Below are 20,741 nucleotides of genomic sequence, written 5' to 3'. Positions count from 1 at the left end.
TTGCTGCAGTGTCCAGCTGGATGTTTTCTCCCTGCAGCAAACAGTAAGTCATAATCTGTTTCTTTTGAAACAAACAGCATCTTTCATCTGATTCTTTGAATGTCAAATCCTACTCCTTGAAGTTGCCTAGGTAGAGTTGTTCAAGTAAAACTTAATTCTGCAGTAGAAAGCAAACACCTTTTCCTCATGTAACACTGCAGCTATTATCCTTCATTGCAGCCACCCCAAGAGGACACAAGGCAAAGGTTTTTAAAATGTCAACTTAACAGCTGTTACACTGTGTTTAATAACCCCATCATGCATCATAAAATTACACATTTTGACAACTCCAGTTTATAAAATGCAATATAAAAATAAATTTTGTCAAAATAAGATGTACATTTAACTAACCAACACCTCTACACCCACATACAACAGAAGGCAAAATTATTAGTTTGAATAACACTGCTTAACTCATGCCAAAAGGAGATTTAACAGCAAAAAAAAAACAACAAACCATCAAACTTCACCCAGTTCCTGAAAATACCTCAGGGTTTGTAACACCCATTTGCAAAAGTATAAATTCAAGTACTTTTATGTACAATATGCAGCTACCTTTTGTCCCACTTGATGCCCAAAGCCAAGGCTGCCCAGTGCAGTTCACGTATCTCCTTGTTGTGATTTGGCAGAGTTGTTTATGTACTGGGCAAGGCATATAACCTCTGGAAATAAGGTTATTTCAGGTAGAAAAAAGGAACAGAATAGTTTTAGTGCTGTGAAACAAACAAAACAAACCTCTAAGCTCTTCGTATCTATTCTCTTAACTTGCAGATAAGGAGAGTCTATGCTTAAAACAAGTATTTATTTTCCAAATGCTGATGTGACAAATTTTGGGAGTGAACTGATTTCTTTGCTATCAAGTCCTAAAGCTCAAAGCATTCTCAGCTCAGGCACGTAGAAGACAGAGCTGTGCTTTCTATAAGACACACCAAGCACAGGTTATGATCCTAAACCAGGTTATAGATATAGCTCAATAAAGTTGCAGCCCTGTCTTTATGAGTTCAAAAGCCAAAAAAGAGCAAATTAGAAGTAACAGATGCTTAACAAAGGTAAGCCTAGCTTAGTTCAAGTATTCTGACAGCAACTGCCCAGTAACCAGCTTTAAAAGTTCTACAGCCATAAACCCAGCTATTTTAAGCGTTGATAATGTAGCCTTATCTATTATGTTTAAATCATATGCTTTTTTTCATAGTTTCTCTGAGCAGAAGAGAAAAGGGGAGGGAGAGAAGGATCTGGTTTGCCTGTTGAAGGCATGAAAAAGAATGTAAAAGCCTGAGGAAAGAGTTTGGATTTGTAGTATTTCCTCAGCCTTCTGCTGAACACCACTAGATTTTTTTTTTTTTGAAGGACACTAAACTGTATTTTGAATATTCAGCCTCCCTCTCTAGCAGCTACATGAGGGGATCAAAGTTGCTGTTCTTATACAAAGCCAAAATCCCACCACTTCAAACGCTGTGGCACAATGAAGAGAAGAGCATCAGGTATCAGTCATGCCTTCACCTCCAGGAAAAATGGTCCATCCTACTTTTTTTTTTTTTAATATTATATTGTGGGTGGAATTAAGAGGCACTAAAACAACTTAAATGCCACTTGTTACGTTCTTGCAGATAAAGAGGCAGCCACTGACCTTTCTAAGTCCTGGTGCTGTGCGCTACCCTCTTGCTTGGTGGCACAAAGAACCGAATTAATCTTTGCAAAACACACAGCACATTCTGGTCAGAAATGTAGTGGCTAGCAGTACTCTTTTACCTTATTTTAGGTAGGTGAAGGTTTTGGTTTTTTAACCCTACACTAAAGGTAACAGCTGTCAGAGGAGTAAGAACTAACTTAATGGTAGGAAAAATCACATGCTTTCCATGAGGAAAATTAATCTCTTCCCACCTTTAATTTAAACAGTTCAAGTGATGAGTTCCTTGCTCCCATAAAGTCTGAACTGCCACCCAGAAAAAAGCTTTATGGTTTATTCTTTTCAAAACCCAGTCTCCATTTGCAATGTTTGGTTGATGGGTATGACATTGGCTACCCCCCACGTTCCAGGGAGAGTTAGTTCTGCTGCTGGATCAGAAAGTCATTGCAGTGGAAGGGTAGTCTCCTTTTGTCGGTGCAATCATGCTGGAGGGAGACTGAGAGGAAAACAGACATTCAAAACAGTTTGGCACTTTGAATGTCTGAAATCGTCAAGACACTTTAGTTTTCTATTTACAGAAACATAACTGGTAGCTATAATCACACTTGGCACTAAATAAAGATTTCACCCAGAGATGGTGCTCTAGTGCTGAGTCTCCATTTAGAAGGAATGTCCTTCATTAGAGAGTGAAATTTTTTAGCTTGAAATGATTTGGTGTGCTTTCCTGGTCGTAGTGATTTTTTTCCATCTCCACAGCGTTACAGTGCAGAAAAACATGTGCAAAGAGCTTTATGAGAGTTAAGTTCTAATTCAAGACCACTAAATAGCTTGAACCTGGGCAGTGGGAACAGCTTATTAGAACTCAGGTTATCTTACCCTGACTTGACATCGGAGTCTTAGTTCTGTCTCTAGACAAAGACCTAGAAGCACAGCCATACAAGTTATGGGTAAATATTACAGAGATGATTAAAGTCTAACTTCATACAGGAACATGATAACCAAAGACAAAAGAGGTCAACAAAGTCAAAAACAAAATTGTAACATTTCACAAAAGAGCTGACAAGCACAGTTAACAAAATGCTACAATACCAGGAAATTTAAGAATGTGCTTTCAAATAGCCTGTCTGCATTGGTTTCACGCTTCAACTCAACTTCTGCCCAAAGTAACAAGCTAAAGTAGCACCTTGCGGTTCAACATCAAGTGCTGCCTTTGATGGGTCATATCCCAACTGCTATAAAGCCTCCTTACAAATTCTATTCATGAGTGAGTTACCCAACTCCTCATCACAACTAGCTGAAAAAAAGAACAACTGGCAGTGTGGGAAGGTGGCTGACGTCGTTTTTTCTTATTTGGTCCTGAACCTCATTACTTGAAGCTGTTGCCTAATCAAAAGCCTTAGTACTTGATCTGAAAAACTTTCTCTTTTCCGCAAATGAAGATTGCATCTGTTTGTAGTAAGTATTAGCATAGATGGTGTAGAGTTAACCCACCAGTACTTCCTACTGTGAGGAAGTTCCAGAGATGATATCTATCTATCTGGTATTTGTGGATAAGAAAGTTTTGCTCTGTATTAATTTGAGCCAAATATTCATTGAGATATCCCAGAAATGCCAACTCACAATCTGAACCAACTGCCAAGTTAGACTTACATGTTTTCAAGCAATCACTAACAGAACTACATGTTGCAGAGTTCAAAAGCAATTTTCTTATCTTGGATTACTGGTGTTTTCAGAAGAGGAAAGGAATGGATGGTCATGGAGCCAGTAAATCATTGTTGTCACTTTTCACCTGGGCAGGGAGGGGATAAGAAACTATCAAGCCTCCCATCTTGCAATATATTTTTTTTCCCTTTATCAGTAGAAAGGCCAGTTCGCATCATTCACACAGAGGCTGATGAGCCTCAAGTATTCCGCGTAACTTGTGCTCTTTGCCTTTATCGTCCCTGAACTCTGCCCTGCCCCCATTGTGCCCTCTTCAGCTTCCTTTGGTTCTACAGTGTAAAGTGCCTCAGCAGCCTGTTCCTAAACTGCAGGTCTAGGAGTAAGGCAGAGTTCACAACATCACCTATCAGATCTTAACTGTGCTGGAAACCTTCCCTTCACTGGCTTATTAGTAGCAGTAGTAGAGCTGAGGTTTCATGCCTCGCAGGGAATCATCACATTGCTTTTCATCAGCATCCCCACTCACTAGCATGTCATGGGGAGAGCTGTCACATGGGAGAATCAGCTGTGAGAAATCATGAAGAAAGTCCTCTTCGGAGGCAAGCAGCAGCTCATTCCATGCAGAGATATCCAGCTTCCCTGAAGTACCACCATACTCTTCAGGGAGGATCACTGGAGGAATGTTTTGATGAAGGGAACTCAGATCACAGCCATGAAGAAAAAACTGATGAAGAAAAGAAGAGATAACTTCAGTAATGCGTATCAACACTTTATAGCAAGTGGCTAAAACAGCGGCTAACAAGCTTATTTTGAGCTAAAGAGCACATTTAAAAAGTGATGTCTTCATGGGCAAGTGGCAGCAAACAACACTGGGCATCCAAGCCTAGGCCAGCATAAATTCTAGCAAGAGACTTGACATTTGCTAGTCTGTGCAGAGGTTCCAAATTCAACTTATCCTCAGGTTCATTCGTGGGACTGGAAGTACTTATCCTTGCAGAAAAAAAGCTTCAGCCTTTGCAACTATATCTCATCCTGTGATAAGAATACTACAGCCATTCAGAACACTTGCATAAGGGAGAAGAGCAAGGAAAGAGCAGCACAGATTTCCTGTGACAGCAGCTCATAAACTGTTACCTGAGAAGATATTCCAACCCCAGGGATGGAATTAGTGTCCTGACTACATAGCATATGTACTAAAGATCCATATTAATGTTATACCAATGTTAAATTCCTCAAAGGTTTCCTCTCATGAAGAATTTTCCCAACAGGCATATTTTTACAATTAGAGCAGAAAGGACCAGTTAGAAGAAGTAAATGGCACCAACACTTTTCTAGTGGTGAAGTTTTTTCAACAATTTTTACTTGCAGTAGCCAAGCAAGGAACTTACAAACATTAATGTTAAAATAACACAAATCCTTACCCGGTTTGCTATCTTTTCCTTCAGAAAAGGCTTGATGATTGCAAAAATGCCTTTGAATATACGAGGCTCGTTTATTATGTTAACGGCTTTTATTCGAATGGGGAATCCATCCTGAAGGGTAAAGAAGATTGTTTTATAGTGCAGTTTAAAAAACATTTGCCATCATCCTCTTTTTAAAACCTCCCAAGACTGGCTGCCAGCACAACCCACTGGCTCCCAAACCTTCATCTGAGGTACCAACATAAACCAATACGGAAACAGAAAGGCACCTTGTAATAGGGAACAGTTTTAGGATGAGATCTGTGAGCATAAAAATAAGGACAAGAGACAGAGACCTTGCATCAAGAAATATACTGCTGTCAGTAGATTTTCATTTCTTACGTTCTTCATCTTCCCTGACAAAAACTCTTGGGTAATCCCTGTCTGTCGGGTATTCCCAACCCCGATAAGGATGCAGTTACACAGTAATGACCTCAATTTCTGAGGAGTGCACCACAGTCACAGACAGAGCATGACGGTTCTAATGGTGGATGCAACTCGATTTAGTGCCCAAGACACTAAAATGTGTTTTTATATAAGGAAGAAATCTAGTCTCGCTATTTTGCTGCCAATTCCAACTATTGTCCTGCTAACTGCAAAAGAAAAATGGGCTCTGCTGAGAACAGTGTCTCCTATGCGAGACGGTTTAAAATAACTGTGGGGCATCCACTGGAGACATTTATTTCCAGAAACATCTTTCCAGAGCAAGAGCTCATGATCAGCAATTAAGGTCTCCCATGCCACAGTGAAGTTCCTTTCCTTTATAAACAGCCCTACATACACAAAGCAAGCAGTCAATGCTTGGAGTGAAAAACAGGTAATGTGCACTGCAGAATTATTTTTTTCTGTGTGAAGATCTGTGAATTAGCTCATCCTTATGAAAGATGCAGCTCAGCAGGGTTGATGCAACACCTTTATATACCACCCATACTTTTATGTCTTTCACCAAGTTCAGATTTTGTGAATAGCTAATAAAAGCAGATACCCATCACTTTATTTGTGCAAATTAAATATGGGCTCAGATAGTTAGATGGCACATTTATATAATAATTTAAAGGAGTAAGTTCACAGGCATTCATAAACTCACTTGTCCTAGGTCCATAAATTCCCCATTTCCCTCTGTCCTTCCTTTGGCCCCCTGACAGGTACAACAAAGAACATAACAAGCTCAGGCCAGAATAGAAGTGATGAGGGAACGAACCCAGTCAAGAGAAGGTTTCCTCATCTCATGCCTCAAGATAACATAGTAGAACATCAACTAAAATCACCAAACCTTTCTACCACTTCGGCCAGGCTACTCTTCACTCCCTTCACCTTCCTATTTTGTTCAACCCCACTTGTGCTTAACACTCTGGCTCTAACTTCCTCTCCATCATTTTCCTTCCAAACATGTAGTCGGAGAGCCTTTTGATTACCGTCTTTCTCCCAATTCCCTGTGCTGAAGAAGCCTCTCTTCTTTCAGGGAGCAGATGGGAACGCCATTTCAAATCCCACCCATTTCAAAGTCCTCTCTGCAAATTTTTCATAGCAGTACTTGAAGTCACACTTGCCCAGCGGCCAGCTCCATCCCAGCCTTACCACTCCCTAGCAGAACTACTTTTTTTTCTGTTCCAACCCAAAGTTTGCATTTCTAATGCAAATTTAGTTTTAGGGATGCAAAAGTCCAAAAAGGGAAAAACGAGGTAAGTTAGCAAGGGTCTGAGAAACTGGTTAGGCAGAGACATGTTTTAACTCTGCCAGTAAAAGCCAAGATTCTCCAGTTTCTGGTGACATAGGCAAGAACTCTAGACACAGAAGCAGTCATTTACAATGCACAAGCTTATTTTCCCACCAGTTCAGGTCTTACCTGAAGAATTCCAATCACTTTTTTGGCTACAAAAGGACCGAAATGAGATGCCTTAGATAAGCTGACTCCTTTGTAGTCTGCCAGGATTACAATTCCATTCACCTGGGTCTCTTCGGACTGAATGAGTTTTTCTAACGTTAAGTATATGGCACGAATGTTCTCAGTAATCGGATAATTACTGGGTGTCCATCTGTCTGAGGTTACAAGACATGGATGGTAAGTCGGAGAGTAAACGTAAGCTAACAATACACATTCCAAAGTATATGGCACGAATGTTCTCAGTAATCGGATAATTACTGGGTGTCCATCTGTCTGAGGTTACAAGACATGGATGGTAAGTCGGAGAGTAAATGTAAGCTAACAATACACATTCCAAAAACTAGTTTTCATTTTCCTGGACTCTTAGTCTTTAATAGCCACAGTCCTAGTTCAGAGCAGCCTTTCTTAAGCAAGAAATAAATGGCAACTCATGTTTACTTTAGGGAGCAAAAGTATGGTTTTAAGAACCCCATTCTCCACCCAGCACAGCTTACTAGAAGCAGTTTCAGCTCATAAAGAAAGCAGGTAAATGGAAAAGAGGAGAATGCATGAATACAAATTTACAGCAAGCCTGGCAGCACCAAAAGCACACGGAAGGCTCCAATTGTTTACACAGGAGTCAAAGCCAGAGGCTCCTCTCCCCACTTACTGTCAAATTACAAGCTTCTAACTGTAGGCCAGCAGCCCTGTTTCAGTTGAGTTACTATGCGTTAATTTTTCCTGAATTACCTAATATTTCATCAACCCACCGCACTGCGTTATCGCTCTGATGTTACTGCAGTTATTGCTGACACAAGAAAAGGAACGGGTGGAACACTAACGCCAAACGCGTCCCTTTGCAAGTTAGCTTTTCAAATTTCAGTGAGAACCCAGGTACTCTGTGCAAGTAACCCCTGTTCGCAGGGGAGCAGGAAACAGAACTTTAGCCTAGATACACCTCAAAGACAGAGAAGAGAGACATTTATTTAGTACCTGGACGGATGCAGACGATGTGGCGTCCCTCTGGGTCCAGGCGAGGCAGCACAGTGACAAAACCGGACTCAAGGACAGGTTTAATAGCGGACGGCTTCAAGTTACTGAAGACCTCAGGCCAGCTCCTCCTGCAGGTGTGGTAGTTCACCAGAAGCTGAAGCGCTCGATCGTAATCAAACTTCCTAGCTCTGAGGAATCTCAGCAAAAAAGCATCGTCCAGGCAGGTCCCCAGGGAGGGGTAGTCTTTGCACACCATGTCTCGGAGCGCCTGCACGTCGCGGAGCCTCCATTCAGGTTTCTCTTGGAGCTCTTCCCGGGCTTTGGTAATGAGATCAGGAGACAGCGAGCACACATACTTCGGCCGATCTGGCAGGAACTCATTGTCTGATGGAGACCCTGCTGATGGACTTGTCCTGGTACAGTCACTGTCTCCTGACATAATGTTGCACGAGCCTGTCAAAAAACAAGCACTGCACATGACAAACAATCCCATGCAGTAGCAAACATGTTTATTATTTACATATTTATTACGTCCTGCATCCCTTCATCTTCCTGCTGACAAGGCTGCCCTTGCAAGAACTGGCACTACAGCCAGAAGTACTGGCATTTTAATTATCTTTCTAGGATGAGAAAACGCAGGTTTCCCTAATCTCTTATCCTGTATAGAGAATCACAGAATCACCAGGTTCGAAAAGACCCACTGGATCATAGAGTCCAACCATTCCTATCTGCTGCTAAACCATGTCCCTTAGCGCCTTGTCTAAACAACCTCAGGTGAAACCTAACCAACTAGTAACAACAAAAAAATAATTAAAATATAGAATTACACAGCTTCATTATGAAACACAGAATTTAATTTGCCTTATTTCCCATGTCCTGCTGGAATCTAAAGGAAACACATCCCAGTTAAGCAGGATCCTCACATTAACTATAATTACACCCTTTTCTGAGAAACACTCCCAGCTGAGCCCAGACAGCCCAGAGGTTTCATTAACTTTTTGGCAAATACATGCCTTGACTTGCATGTCTGCCCACACGAACGTTTTGAGCAATTCAGGAGAAGCCACATTCAAGAATATAAGAAACAGCTGCAGCTCACAGACTGGGTGAGCAGTGCTTGGGTATTAAGGTTGGCTTAATTCAGGTTGCAATTTCTGATCAGGGAGCTGAATTTCCAGATCCAATAGAAAGTGGATAAGCAGTGAAAAACTATAAAACCATGAGTCTAGCATAGTTCCTGTAGCTTGGCCTGGGATTGGAAAGAAAGAATATGCCATTTCACCTGAGCTACTCCTATGAGTCACTTACAGCATGCTATGCCACTCTCTGTCCCACATAACCAGCTTGCATCTACCACACCTTCCCCAGCTCCTCCGGGAAGGTCCCAGGGCACCAGGATCACTCACAGGGACATGCTTCACCTCTACCTGGGCAGCGCAGGACACGCACAGGCAGGCTCCTGCAGAGGAGCTGGCACCAGAGGACAGAGCTGTCTCCCTGCCTCTCCCAGCAGGAGCCCACGAACCCTGTCAAGGATCCCTGCACGGAGGTGGGCACAGGGGTCAGGAGGCCCTCACAGCCCCCCAGCTCCAGCATCGACCCCTGCACCCCGCAGCCCCCCAGCTCCAGCATTAACCCTTGCACCCTGCACCCCCCAGACCCAGCATTAACCCCTACAACCCACACACTCCCCCAGCTCTAGCATCAACCCCTGCACCCCACACACCCCTCTGCCCCAGGATTAACCTCTGCACCCCAAAGCCCCTCAGCTCCAGCATTAAACCCTGCAGCCTTGCTCTCTTTAGCTCCAGCATTAAGCCCTGCACACCCCAGCTCCAGCACTGACCCGCACACCCCTCACCTCCAGCACTGACCCCTGCACCTCTGCTCTCTGCAACTCCAACATCAACCCCTAAACCCCCCAGCTCCAGCACCAACCATGCCAACCCTGCTCTCTTTCGCTCCAGAACAGACACCCCCACCCCATTAACCCCTGCCCCCCTGCCCTCTTCAGCCCCAGCACGTACCCCCCGGCCCCGCACTGACCCCGCCCGTGGCCGCCCGCCCGGCAGTGACGCAGCGGCCGTTGGCGCGGGGCGGGGCGGCTCCTCCCCCGCTCTGGCCCCGCCCCAATGGCTCCGCCCCGCGCAGGCACAGGGAGAGGGATAGACACAGGGAGTCGCCGGGCTGGAGAAGGCCTGCAGGATCACCCACTGCAACCGTTCCTGTCAGACACTAACCCATGTCCCTCAGCGCCTCGTCCACCCGTCCCTTAAACCCCTCCAGGGAAGGGGACTCACCCCCCTCCCTGGGCAGCCTCTGCCAGTGCCCAATGGCCCTTTCCGTGAAAAATATTTTCCTAATGTCCAGCCTGAACCTCCCCTGGCGGAGCTTCAGGCCATTCCCTCTCGTCCTGTCCCCTGTCACCTGGGAGAAGAGCCCAGCTCCCTCCTCTCCACAACCTCCTTTCAGGTAGTTGGAGAGAGCAATGAGGTCTCCCCTCAGCCTCCTCTTCTCCAGGCTAAACACCCCCAGCTCTCTCAGCCGCTCCTCATAAGGCCTGTTCTCCAGCCCCCTCACCAGCTTTGTTGCTCTTCTCTGGACTCGCTCCAGAGCCTCAACATCCTTCTTGTGGTGAGGGGCCCAGAACTGAACACAGGATTCGAGGAGCGGTCTCCCCAGTGCCGAGTCCAGAGGGAGAAGAACCTCCCTGGCCCTGCTGGTCACGCCGTTTCTGATCCAAGCCAAGATGCCATTGGCCTTCTTGGCCACCTGGGCCACTGCTGGCTCATGTTCAGTCGCTGTCAACCAACACCCCCAGGTCCCTCTCCTCCAGGCAGCTTTCCAGCCAGACTTCTCCTAGTCTGTAGCTGCTCAGGGTTGTTGTGCCCCGAGTGCAGGACCCGGCATTTGGCCTTGTTAAACCTCCTGCCATTGGTCTCAGCCCAGCGGTCCAGCCTATTCAGATCCCTTTGGAGCCTCCCGACCCTCCAGCAGATCCACATTTCCACCCAGCTGTTATACTGTTAATGCTGGAACTGAGGGGTGTGTGGGGTGCAGGGGTCAATGCTGGAGCAGAAGGGCTGTGGGGCATGTGTGAGGTTATATATATAATATATATATTTATATATATATAATATATGTAGATAAATATATATATAGCTATATATAGCTTCTCCCTATAGGGAGGAGTTGAACAGCCTGATCTAGTGAGAGTTTTCCCTGCCCATCCCTGAGGGGTTGGAATTGGATGGTCTTTAAGGTCCCTTCCAACTCAAATCATTCTATGATTCTATGGTATACGTAGATAAATATATATATATAGGGCTATATATATAGCAATATATATAAATATACAAAAATATATATAGGGAGGAGTTACATATATTATACCGGTATATAAATATATAAAAATAGCTATATATAGCTGTATAAATATAGCTCGTCCCTGGAGCTTCCCTTGAAGAGCAGGAGTGCTCAGGAGGGGTTCTGCTGTGGCCAAGCCAGTTTTTGAGACAGCAGCAACCTCAAAGACTGCAAAGAGAGGAGAAGGGCGGCTGGGAATGGCACCTCAGCACCATCTATGGGTCCCTGAGCCCCTCCCCACCAGTCAGAGCATCCTAAGGGGCCAATGGTTTAGTGTTTGATAGGTATGGTTGGACTCAATGATCCAGTGGGTCTCTTCCAACCTGGTGATTCTATGATTCTATGATTCTATGAAAAGCCAGGGCAGTTGTGGTTAGGGTTAGGGCTAGGGTTAGGGGTTAGGGTATAGGGTTAGGGGTTAGGATTAGGGTGTAGGGTTAGCGTTAGGGGTAGGGTTAGGGTTAGGGTGGGTTATGGGTAGGGCGGCCGTTAGGGTTAGGGGTTAGGGGTTAGGGGTTAGGGGTTAGGGGTTAGGGGTTAGGGTTAAGGTTAGGGTTAGGGTTTGGTTAGGGTTAGGGTTTGGGTTAGGATTAGGGTCAGGGTCATTAGGGTCAGGGTTAGGGTCATTAGGGTTAGGGTTAGTGTTAGGGGGTTAGGGTTTAGGGCTAGCGTTAGGGTTAGGGTTAGGGTTAGGATTAGGGTTAGGATTAGGATTAGTGTTAGGGTTAGGGTTAGGGTTAGAGTTAGAGCTGGTCAGAGCTAGGGCAGCCCTGAAGCAGAGTTCAGGTGACCACAGCTGGCTCCTGTGGTGTGATGGGAGCAGGGCCTAAGAGATGTGCTAGCTCTAGTCTGAATTTAAATGCCAGCCAAGGGACTAAAAAAAAGTTGGATTTTTGTTGGTTTTTTTTTTTTGTTCTGTTTGTGCAATTTTTTTTGAGAGAACAGAGCCCCGTACTCCACTGGCGTTGGATTTTGATGCCTGACCTGTCTGTATGGAATTTGTAATAAAAATAAGAAAAGATGGTCACTTCCAGGCTTGCTGCACTAAAAGGGGCTCAATGGGGAGCTCTAGGGAGGAGGGAAAATGACACGTTAAACCCCACTAATCAATGGATGTAGAGTGAGATTGCAAAACGATCCTAGCACCTTGCTGGGAAGTGTCCCCAAATCCTTGTGAGCTCGATGGGCTCTGCTCTTTTCTCCTGGCTGTAACCTGTGTTTTCAGCCAGGAGAGGGAGTCGAAGATAGGTGGACAAAGAGCAGGAAGCCCAGGAACAGGAAACAAGGACAAGATTCAGCTCTGATTTATTTCTCCTCCAAGGCTTTGTCCTTCCAAAGTGGAAGTATTTCAGTGACACCATGCCTGACAAGACATACGTCAGTGTGGTGGTGAATTGAGTGTACCCAGGGGTCTACCTGCAGAGGGACATTTCAGAGAGGGGAGTACATTGATTCAACCTATGGTGACATTCCAGTTCAGCTCTGCCTTGGGTGCAACCAGCTCAGAGCTGGGTGCAGCCTGTCAAGCTGGTGACCTAAGCTGGGGCCACTTTGGACCTCTGTGAGTTAGACCTGTTCATGGTGTTGCTCCATGCCCTTTCCAGTGGGTAAATGTGGTTGGAAGAGGCCTGAGGAGGACAAGAAACTTTACATTGCTCCCATTGCCATTCGCACAGTTCCTGGGCACAGAGACCTGCACCACAAGCAGGAGAAAAGCTGCTAAATGGGACCTGGAGTCCCAGGGCAGAGGTAAGAGACCGAAGCTGGAAACTGAAGACACACTTTGGAGGGAGCTGTTTCTGGGCAGGATCTCCTTCTGGAGAGAAGGAGAAGGTGTTTGTTCAGGACACTGGTCTGTGGCCTCACAGCTGAAAGTATGAGGGTGGTTCGTGGATGAACCCGATCCAGCTAATTGCTGAAACTAGGCAGGGCTGATCTGAAAAAAGGCTTAAAAACACCAAACAGCTGGGAAATACTGGAGCTGCAAACAGAAATTTATGCTATGGTTTGCAAAATCTGGTTGAAATTAATTGCACCCCTAAAACAAGGGAGGAAAATTTAGCAGGGAGGTGGCAGTTCCAGAGCTGACTGGTTAATAGCTGCTGGAACAGGCTGTTAGGAGTAAGCAGGGATGTTTGAAAGGAGTGACGTGTGAAGGAAGCTCTGCTTTGAGAAACAAGAAGGGCAGGAAACAAGTGAGAATCATTAGCAATCGCATTGAGAGAGGTGTGAAAAAGATAGTAAAGTAAGAGCAAGAACCTTAAGCCAGTAACAGAGAATAAGGAAGGAAAGAAGAAGTGAGAATACTGCATAGTGAAATACTGAAGGTGAAACATGATTTGGGGAGGGACCCCAGATGAAGTAACTGCTTTACCTCAGTTTTCCTTACATGGGGAATGTTGAACTTGAAGAGAGTGGTGGCTGATGAATGGAAGTGAGGGGCCCAAGCACCAGGTTGTAGAGAGATCTTTGAAGTACTGGCACATGAAATCACAGGAACGGTAGCAAGAGTTTCTGTCATTGACTTTAACTGATGTTGGCATCCTGTGACTAGAAACCAGGAAAGGAAAAGCCTGTCTATAAGGAAGTAAAAGCTAAAAACTGAGAACAAACATCCAGGGGCTGACGGTCCTTCTCTAGGCAGAGAGTTTTGTCCTTACCTGCGCTGCAGGAGGGAGAAGGACATACTGCACCACATGGATCCAATCCTCCCCAGCTGAAAGGATGTGAACCTGACTACCTCTGCCACTTCTTCTGCTCTAAATCAACAGTATTTTGCAGGAGCTTTAGTCAAGAGTTGTGTTCCCTGACCTTGGGAGCCACACCCAGAGCCCTATGGGGAATGCAGCCCTCCTCATATTCATCTCTCCTATCACATGCGATACATACCTTTCTCAGCTCTGCTCATGGGTGCTCCCACGTCCTGCCGTTGTGTTATAAATGAATGGCTGTTGGTGTTGGTTGATATTTAATGAAGTACGTGTAATATTCTTCACTCATTTACTTATCTGAACAATCTTAATACCAAGCCTGGGAAAATTATCTTGGCTTCTTTAAGCTTTTCCACCATTAGCAATAAACATTTTACAGTCTTGGCAAGCTGAGGCCAAAAAGAGAGCATGACTTCAAACAGCACTGCTCACAGAGAAGGCTTTAAACTGATGTTAAATCACTAAACTGTGCAAATATAACAGTCCTGTAATAAAGATAATCTATGTGCAGTTAGGCCAAGAGGGGCTCTGGTCCTGGGGGTGCAGGTGGAACCTCTGGGCCCCACAAATTACACACCCCTTTTGGGAAGCTCAGCATCAGAGCAGAGGACCTCTAGTCGCAGAGTGCTGAGCGAGATCTGCCCACACATGGGGCTGTGTTGTATTATAGACCTGAGTTTCTGCTTTTGCACCAGTCCAGTGGCATGAAAAGGGTTCTAGGGGAATGGCAGCCCCTACTGATCTCCCCAGGCAGGGGCACACCAGGCTGGTGTTGACATGGTATGTGGCTCATGCAGTGCTTAGCTGTGATCCAACAACAGCTATTCCTTTGGGTGAAGTGACTAAGAAATTATGTCTCAAATTACCATAAATATTCATGGTCGCAAAGCCTGCAAGTGTACATCCTCCAGGAGAGGTTTCTATGCCTGCTGTCACCCTGCACGTTGTGGCGTGAGGAGGTGATCTCACGGATGACCACCTCAGTTCTGAGAAGCGGATGCCGTGCCGCAGAGGACTGCCCCTGCCCTGCACACGCTCTGCCCACACACGTATGGCAGGCCAGGGCCACATGCAAAGCTGTGAAAACAGGCACTAATATGCAAATGCATCCAAATCTGTAGCATCTGCAGCGGAAGCAGCTGTACAGAGGCAGACGCCCCCCACCCAGGCATATAAAGTCGCGCTAATGTGCGGTTAGACTGCCAGGAAGCCAAGTGTGCGGTGCGACACGGATGCAGCTGTACCCAGCCCAGGCTTTGAGAGAAGCCTTCCGCTCCTCCTTGGCTTGACTAGCTTCAAGACCAGCAATATTTTTGCAGAAGTCTTGGCAAGGAGTGTGCTTGGCAGGGCCTCTGAATGTTTTCAATATTACAGGATTTTCGTGGTTTAATTTACTCTGAACTGAGACAGTGTTTTCCCAGTTTTGCATCGCGTTAGATGGTGCCCTTGTGTCCTGGAAGGAAAGCAGCCATCTCCATGGTAGGATGGGTCCCTGGCAGGATTAGCCTTGGCAGGGGCTGCGATGCTGCTGCTCAGGGACCTGTGCTCCTTGCCAGCCCCTTCATGACAATGGCTGCAGCGCTGCCAGGTGTGTTAGAGCAGCAGAAGCACTCGGAACCCATCTGGTAAATGGTGTTGGATGCTTTTCAGGGGTAGAATGAGGAAAGTGCTGCTGCTCCTTGGGTTGGAGTGTGTGCTTTTGCTCTTGGGACTTTCAGCTTGGTGCCCATCACAAGCCCTTTTCTCAGTGGGAAGGAGTGAAACAGAGTTGGGTGTTGGAGTAAATCCTAAGCAATATCTCAGGCTTTTGCACAACAGACCTGGGGTAAACGAATGCAGCTACATGGTGGGCTGTGAGGAGAGGAGCTGCACGCAGGAAATAGTAGGATTTAAATGGAAATGTAAGAGTTTGCGTGGCTGGAGCTGTCTCCACTGTCTCCTCCAAGAGCATGCAGCGCAGCAGCTCTCCAGTGTGCTCTCCTGGGCAAGAGGATGCCACTGTAATCCCACACCTTAAGGTAATGTTAACAGTGGGCTAAAAAACACCCCAAAGTGAGGATCTTATTGTTCATCCTTCATCTGTGCCATAAGTGTTGTAGTCCAGAGTCAGGAATTCTGGGTCAACACTAAGGTTCTTCTTTGCTGCTTCTGCCTCAGTGCTTTTTCTCAGTTGCTTGCATCTTAGCTGGTATATAAGTTAGGGACCTCCACATCTCTTTCAGTAGACCTTTATGGCTTTGTATCCTCTGCAAATCGGGTCCTAATGGATCCTAGGATATGTATGTACCAGTGTGCTACACGTCAATGGACAATGACATAAGTAACCCACAGGCAGGATTAATTAATGGATGTTTTTAGGGCCCAGAGGGGTTTTGGAGCGTCCCAAAGAGGAACAGAGAGGTGTATTATTGAGTTACTTTATTGTAATGATTTTCCTGGGCAGTAAGGAGGAACAGGTTATGTTCCAGCCAGTGCTAACACCTGGGTTGACAGCTGCAGTGAGGAATTCCTGTCTGGCTTGTGATGCTCTCTGCTGTGGTTGTCTACACAGGCATGAACCTCAGGCAGCTCTTGCACTGCTTATTGCACCTGTGACAGCTTCTAGGAGGACGTAGGGAATCATAACACCTCCCCCATACTGGAGTCATCATGTGTAGGGTCCCCCAGGCTCAGAAGGGCTCTGTCTTGGTGTGTCAATGGGGTCACAAGAGACTGCAGGTCCCAGCCAGGTAGACATGCCAGGCAGGAGGGACTGAAATGGTGCATGGCCTGTGGAGCCCAGTGGTTTGTGTAACCCACATCTTCTGTGACTGATGTCCCAGGTTAAGGGTGGACTCGAGCCTCTGAAAGCTGATGAAGCAGCCGCGACCAGGTAAGTCTGGCATCACTCCAGCTCCAAAGCCAGAGTAAGCCTTGGAAATACAGTTCCCAAACCATTTTCCTGCCAAAGATGTGGGCTTATCTCAGAGCTCTTCTCCTCCTGGGCTTGAACTGGGAGCACTCTGCTGACCCCAGCAGCTGCTTCTCTCTTACACAGGACACTAAACTGAAGAACGTGAGGGCAGTCCTGTTTTGTACTGAGCTCTCCTGCTCACTCCATACCTAATGAAGCTGACACTATATTGCTATTTTTATTGGCCTGGCAGGCAATTTTTCAGGTGCTAGGTGTGTTTATGATTATCAGGGTCACACCTCAATTAGGAATGGGGAGAGGGATTTTAAACAAACCCACACCTTACCCTTCCTCCTCCAGCCTCTTCTGGACTGGAAAGGGATTGTGCAGTGCATGGCCTGAATTCCCAAGCTGGTTGGTGGTATTTGCACTCAGCCTTGAGGGAAGTGGCCAGCCTGGCTCACAGAATTGCCTGGCTCAGCAGTGCCACGTTGCCGAGCTGTCCCCGCTGCCTCTTGTTCCTGACTGTATGTGCCTGTGTGGGCACTTGCAAGTTTAATAGCAGCAATAGTTGCTTTTGTCAGAGATGATATGCAGGCCATAAAACACATTTGCCATTCTTTTTTATTTTCCCCCACTGAGCTATGAAAGCTGAGTAAAAGGCTCCAAAGCCTGCTGGCTATTTCAGATGAAGTTTATGTACGGAATATGAAAAGAATGCATTTCTCAGTGGCCAGAGGACCTAAAACCCCCACTTTCACAGACCTTTGCTTGGACATTGTGAAAATATCTCACAGCTGGAGATACTGCTTTTCAGGAAAACACCCTTAGTCTAGGTTGCCAGCACAGAAGAGGACAGTAAAAAGCTCTTAAGTCTAAAAATAATGTAAGGAGGTTGTGTCTTAACAGTGGGTGCTAGCTGTTCTTACAGCATCCACCTCCCGTGACATGGGACATTGCCTGTGGGGTCCAGGGAGCCCAGCAGGATGAAACGCATCCCATGAGTGGCAGGAGCACGGTCTTAGGGTGATTCCAGGCTGGAGTGAAAGATGGGGCGAGGGTTGGGATCGACGATGCCACGTAAGGACTAGGTTGTCTCTGGGCAGTTTGTGGGCTTTTCCCTAAGCGAGCTGAATGCAGCAATAAGAAACCTCCTGTAGGGACTGCACTGATTTAAGATTAACCAGGTAAAGGGCAACCTTGTTAGAGCAGTTCATGGGAAGGAACCGTGGAGAATTTATTGCTTCAAAGATTTGATATTGCATATATGGAGATTTTAGGGCATATACCCAGGTAAAATGTGGCCACCTGGCAGGCAGAGGAGCCCTTTTCCTTCTTTTGACTGGACTAACCACTGTGTGCGTGCTAAGATAGCACGTGTCCTGTGATTGCCTTTGCTGACCTCGTTCAGGCATTCAGCAATGACACTGGGGCTCTGGATCACCACAGATGCACACATATTGGGGGCATGTTATATGAGGTCTGTCCAGTCCTCCTGGGTCCTGGCCCCAGAGTGGAAGAGGCTCTAAGTGCTGTCTCCATGTGTTGCTCAAATGCAGCGTTGACTCTCATTCTTACATCTTGCACCTCCGGACAGTTTTCACAGCATGACTGTCACTAGAAAGCCACTGGATGTACAAGGAGAGCCATGATGCAAGTAGCAGAGTGGAAAATCAGGCTGCTTCTTAAGCTCTTATACCTGGGATGAGACTACCCACCTCATTTCACATCAAGGCTGGGAGATGGGGGAACATGGGAGGTATATGCTGCAGATCAGAGCTGAAAATGCTGGATGTTGTTTCTCCTCAGATACTTAATCTTTACAACCATCTCTTTCCCCTGTTCCCATTATCTTCCTGGGCACGCTACAGCTGAGAGCAGGCTCCCGTGATCAGAAAAGCAGGTCATTAAGAGCTTTCTCTAATTGTCAGTGTATTTCTTCACCTTTACAACCAGTGACAAATTGACTTTCACTTCATCATCTTACTGTGCCCCACAGGCTCAGTTTGCCTTTGGCTGCACCTGCTGCCAGCTGTAGGTTGGCTGTGTGTCAACCAAAGCAGGATCATCATCCCAAAGTACTCAGAAATTACCTTTAAAATACAAAAGGCATTTAAAAAAGAATGTATTCAATATGCTAATAACATATTTTGGCTTCCTTTGCTTGGCTTTCAGAGTGTGGTTACTTGAAGTCTTAAGTCTCTTTGGAATCATGAAAGCAAATATTTATTGTTCATGTTTGTTTTTCTTTTAATGAAAATTAGGATGGTTATTCAATGATTCCAGCACATGTGGCTTCAGGACAGGCAGCAGCTAATGTGGGGCTTGCCAGAAAATAGTGACAGCTGGCAACAGCATCAAACACTTTTTGGGGCTTTTTCCTCAGTACACATATGCTTTATGCTCAGACCAACAAGGAGGTGAGCCCTTTGATTCAAAATAGTCCTCCCAGAAGAAAGAAACCCATCTGCCCAGGAAAAGTTAGAAAATATTTTTGCATTTATTTCTTTTTTTTTGTCTTTAATGAATACAAACTCTAGTGAAGAAATATTCCTCTGTTTCCATTGGAAGGCAGTAACCAGCAAAAATTTACGTACAGTATCGAGGAATGCTTGGCGCAAATGGACCAAAAAGGATTCCCCACAGAATACCTCTACGTACAGGAAAAAAGGTTTCTGCAGTTGGAAAAGACAGCCTGGTTATTACAGGGGGTTTTTTTTGCATTTAATCTCCCAATTATAAATAATCAATGTGATTTACAAAATAATTTACAGAAAATGATTGTATCCATCATTGCAATAAATTACTTGGTACAATGCCACCGCCGCTGAGAGATGATATGATAAACTCCGACACCATCAGCACAAGGTGAGGTGTTTCATTTTTGCATTGGAAATCAAGGGACATACCTGCAGCTCCTCGGGCTGGGCTGGCTCGGATTCATCCCCACCAGGGACCTCTCGGCAACCACAGTTCCACCAGCTTCATCTTCCTGAGTGGTCAGGACCCCACACAGTCTGTGGTTAGTTAGAGTTGCTAGTGTCTCACGCTGCCAAAAATGACTCAGACCTGGAATCGTTCAGGGCTCTGAGAGCTCCAGGCTTGCCGGCACCTGGGCACGGGAGGACTTTCCTGGTCTCAGCTGTAAACCAAAGTTGTCATCTATGGGGTTTTGGCACAGGCAGGCACAGAGGAACAGGGACAGCAGCAGGGAGGGAATAGGACAGGTGGGTGCAGACCCAGGGCTGGGAGAGACTCAAGGGACTAGGGTGAGGCAGGGTCTTTCCTTGCCTTTTGTTGTTCTTTGCAGGACTCAAAACGTTATCATAGAATCATGGAATCACCAGGCTGGAAAAGACCCATCGGATCATCAGGTCCAACCATTCCTATAAAATACTAGACCATGCCTCTATTATGGTTTTGAGGTTGCTGCCTTCAAACCCTCTGAGGTCTGAAGGAGCCATAACATCTCCTTATCATGTTATGAAGACCTATAAATCTGTTATCAGCCACTCACTCTAAGCTGAAGGAGTGGCACTGGGCTGAACAAGTATATTATATGGCATATCTTAGCATTAGAGCTGGGTCTAAACTGAGATCCTGGATCAAGATGCTCCCAGCACTTGGGCAGCCCAAGCCAACCTGTGAGGCTTGAGCTCTTTTTACCCTCACAGATCCCTCCCCTTTGTATGTCCTTCCTCCAGTTTCCTTCTAAAGAGACATCCAGTAGTCTTGAAGCAGTAGTAGGGCTGGTCATATTTTGCACAGTGCTGCCAGCCTGTATGAGGCAGACCCGATCCCATCAGCTGAAATCTCCTGAATGCCACGCTCTCCCAACTTCCCAGTCCAGGTAGCGAGGAGGCAATAAGTGGTGTAAGGGAAGGATGTGGCAGTGGTTGCCTCTCTGAGCCTCGTGGTGAGTGGACAATCATGGAAGTGACAAAACTTCTCAAAAGGCAGAAGGATCCAAATGGTGGAGAATCCTGGTGGGCCAGACTTTGTCCCAGTATCAGCTGAGAAGATACGTTAGACCTGGCTGGGGGGGTTAGTGTGCTGGAGGGTGACACCGTGCAAAGACCTGGGACTCGCCAAGGCTGAGAAGCAGTTCTGCCTGGGCGAAACCTGC

General features: G+C 46.0%; 1 protein-coding gene across 1 annotated transcript; it reads right to left on the bottom strand.

Annotated features, from left to right (window-relative positions):
* Positions 1-208: 208 nt before the first annotated feature.
* On the bottom strand, positions 209-9,703 carry TTPAL (alpha tocopherol transfer protein like). Its single transcript, XM_069872074.1, has 5 exons — positions 9,692-9,703; positions 7,646-8,098; positions 6,635-6,828; positions 4,750-4,860; positions 209-4,052 (listed from the first exon to the last, which is right to left on the bottom strand). Exons 2-5 carry the CDS (start codon positions 8,082-8,084, stop codon positions 3,777-3,779), a joined length of 1,020 nt encoding a protein of 339 aa, XP_069728175.1. The 5' UTR covers positions 8,085-8,098; positions 9,692-9,703; the 3' UTR covers positions 209-3,776.
* Between the last annotated feature and the right edge of the window lie 11,038 nt (positions 9,704-20,741).

The sequence above is a fragment of the Phaenicophaeus curvirostris genome, chromosome 18, assembly GCF_032191515.1.
Source record: "Phaenicophaeus curvirostris isolate KB17595 chromosome 18, BPBGC_Pcur_1.0, whole genome shotgun sequence".
Lineage (NCBI taxonomy): Eukaryota > Metazoa > Chordata > Aves > Cuculiformes > Cuculidae > Phaenicophaeus > Phaenicophaeus curvirostris.
This window is presented reverse-complemented; position numbering and strand designations above follow the sequence as displayed.

What these genes read in the sequence shown, in the direction of transcription:
- TTPAL (XM_069872074.1), bottom strand. Translation starts at nt 8,084, where the DNA reads ATGTCAGGAGACAGTGACTGTACCAGGACAAGTCCATCAGCAGGGTCT. An exon ending in CATCGTCTGCATCCGTCCAG is followed by an intron (nt 6,829 to 7,645) that starts GTACTAAATAAA and finishes TTGTAACCTCAG; the next exon opens with ACAGATGGACACCCAGTAAT. An exon ending in AGGAAAAGATAGCAAACCGG is followed by an intron (nt 4,053 to 4,749) that starts GTAAGGATTTGT and finishes TTTCTTCATCAG; the next exon opens with TTTTTTCTTCATGGCTGTGA.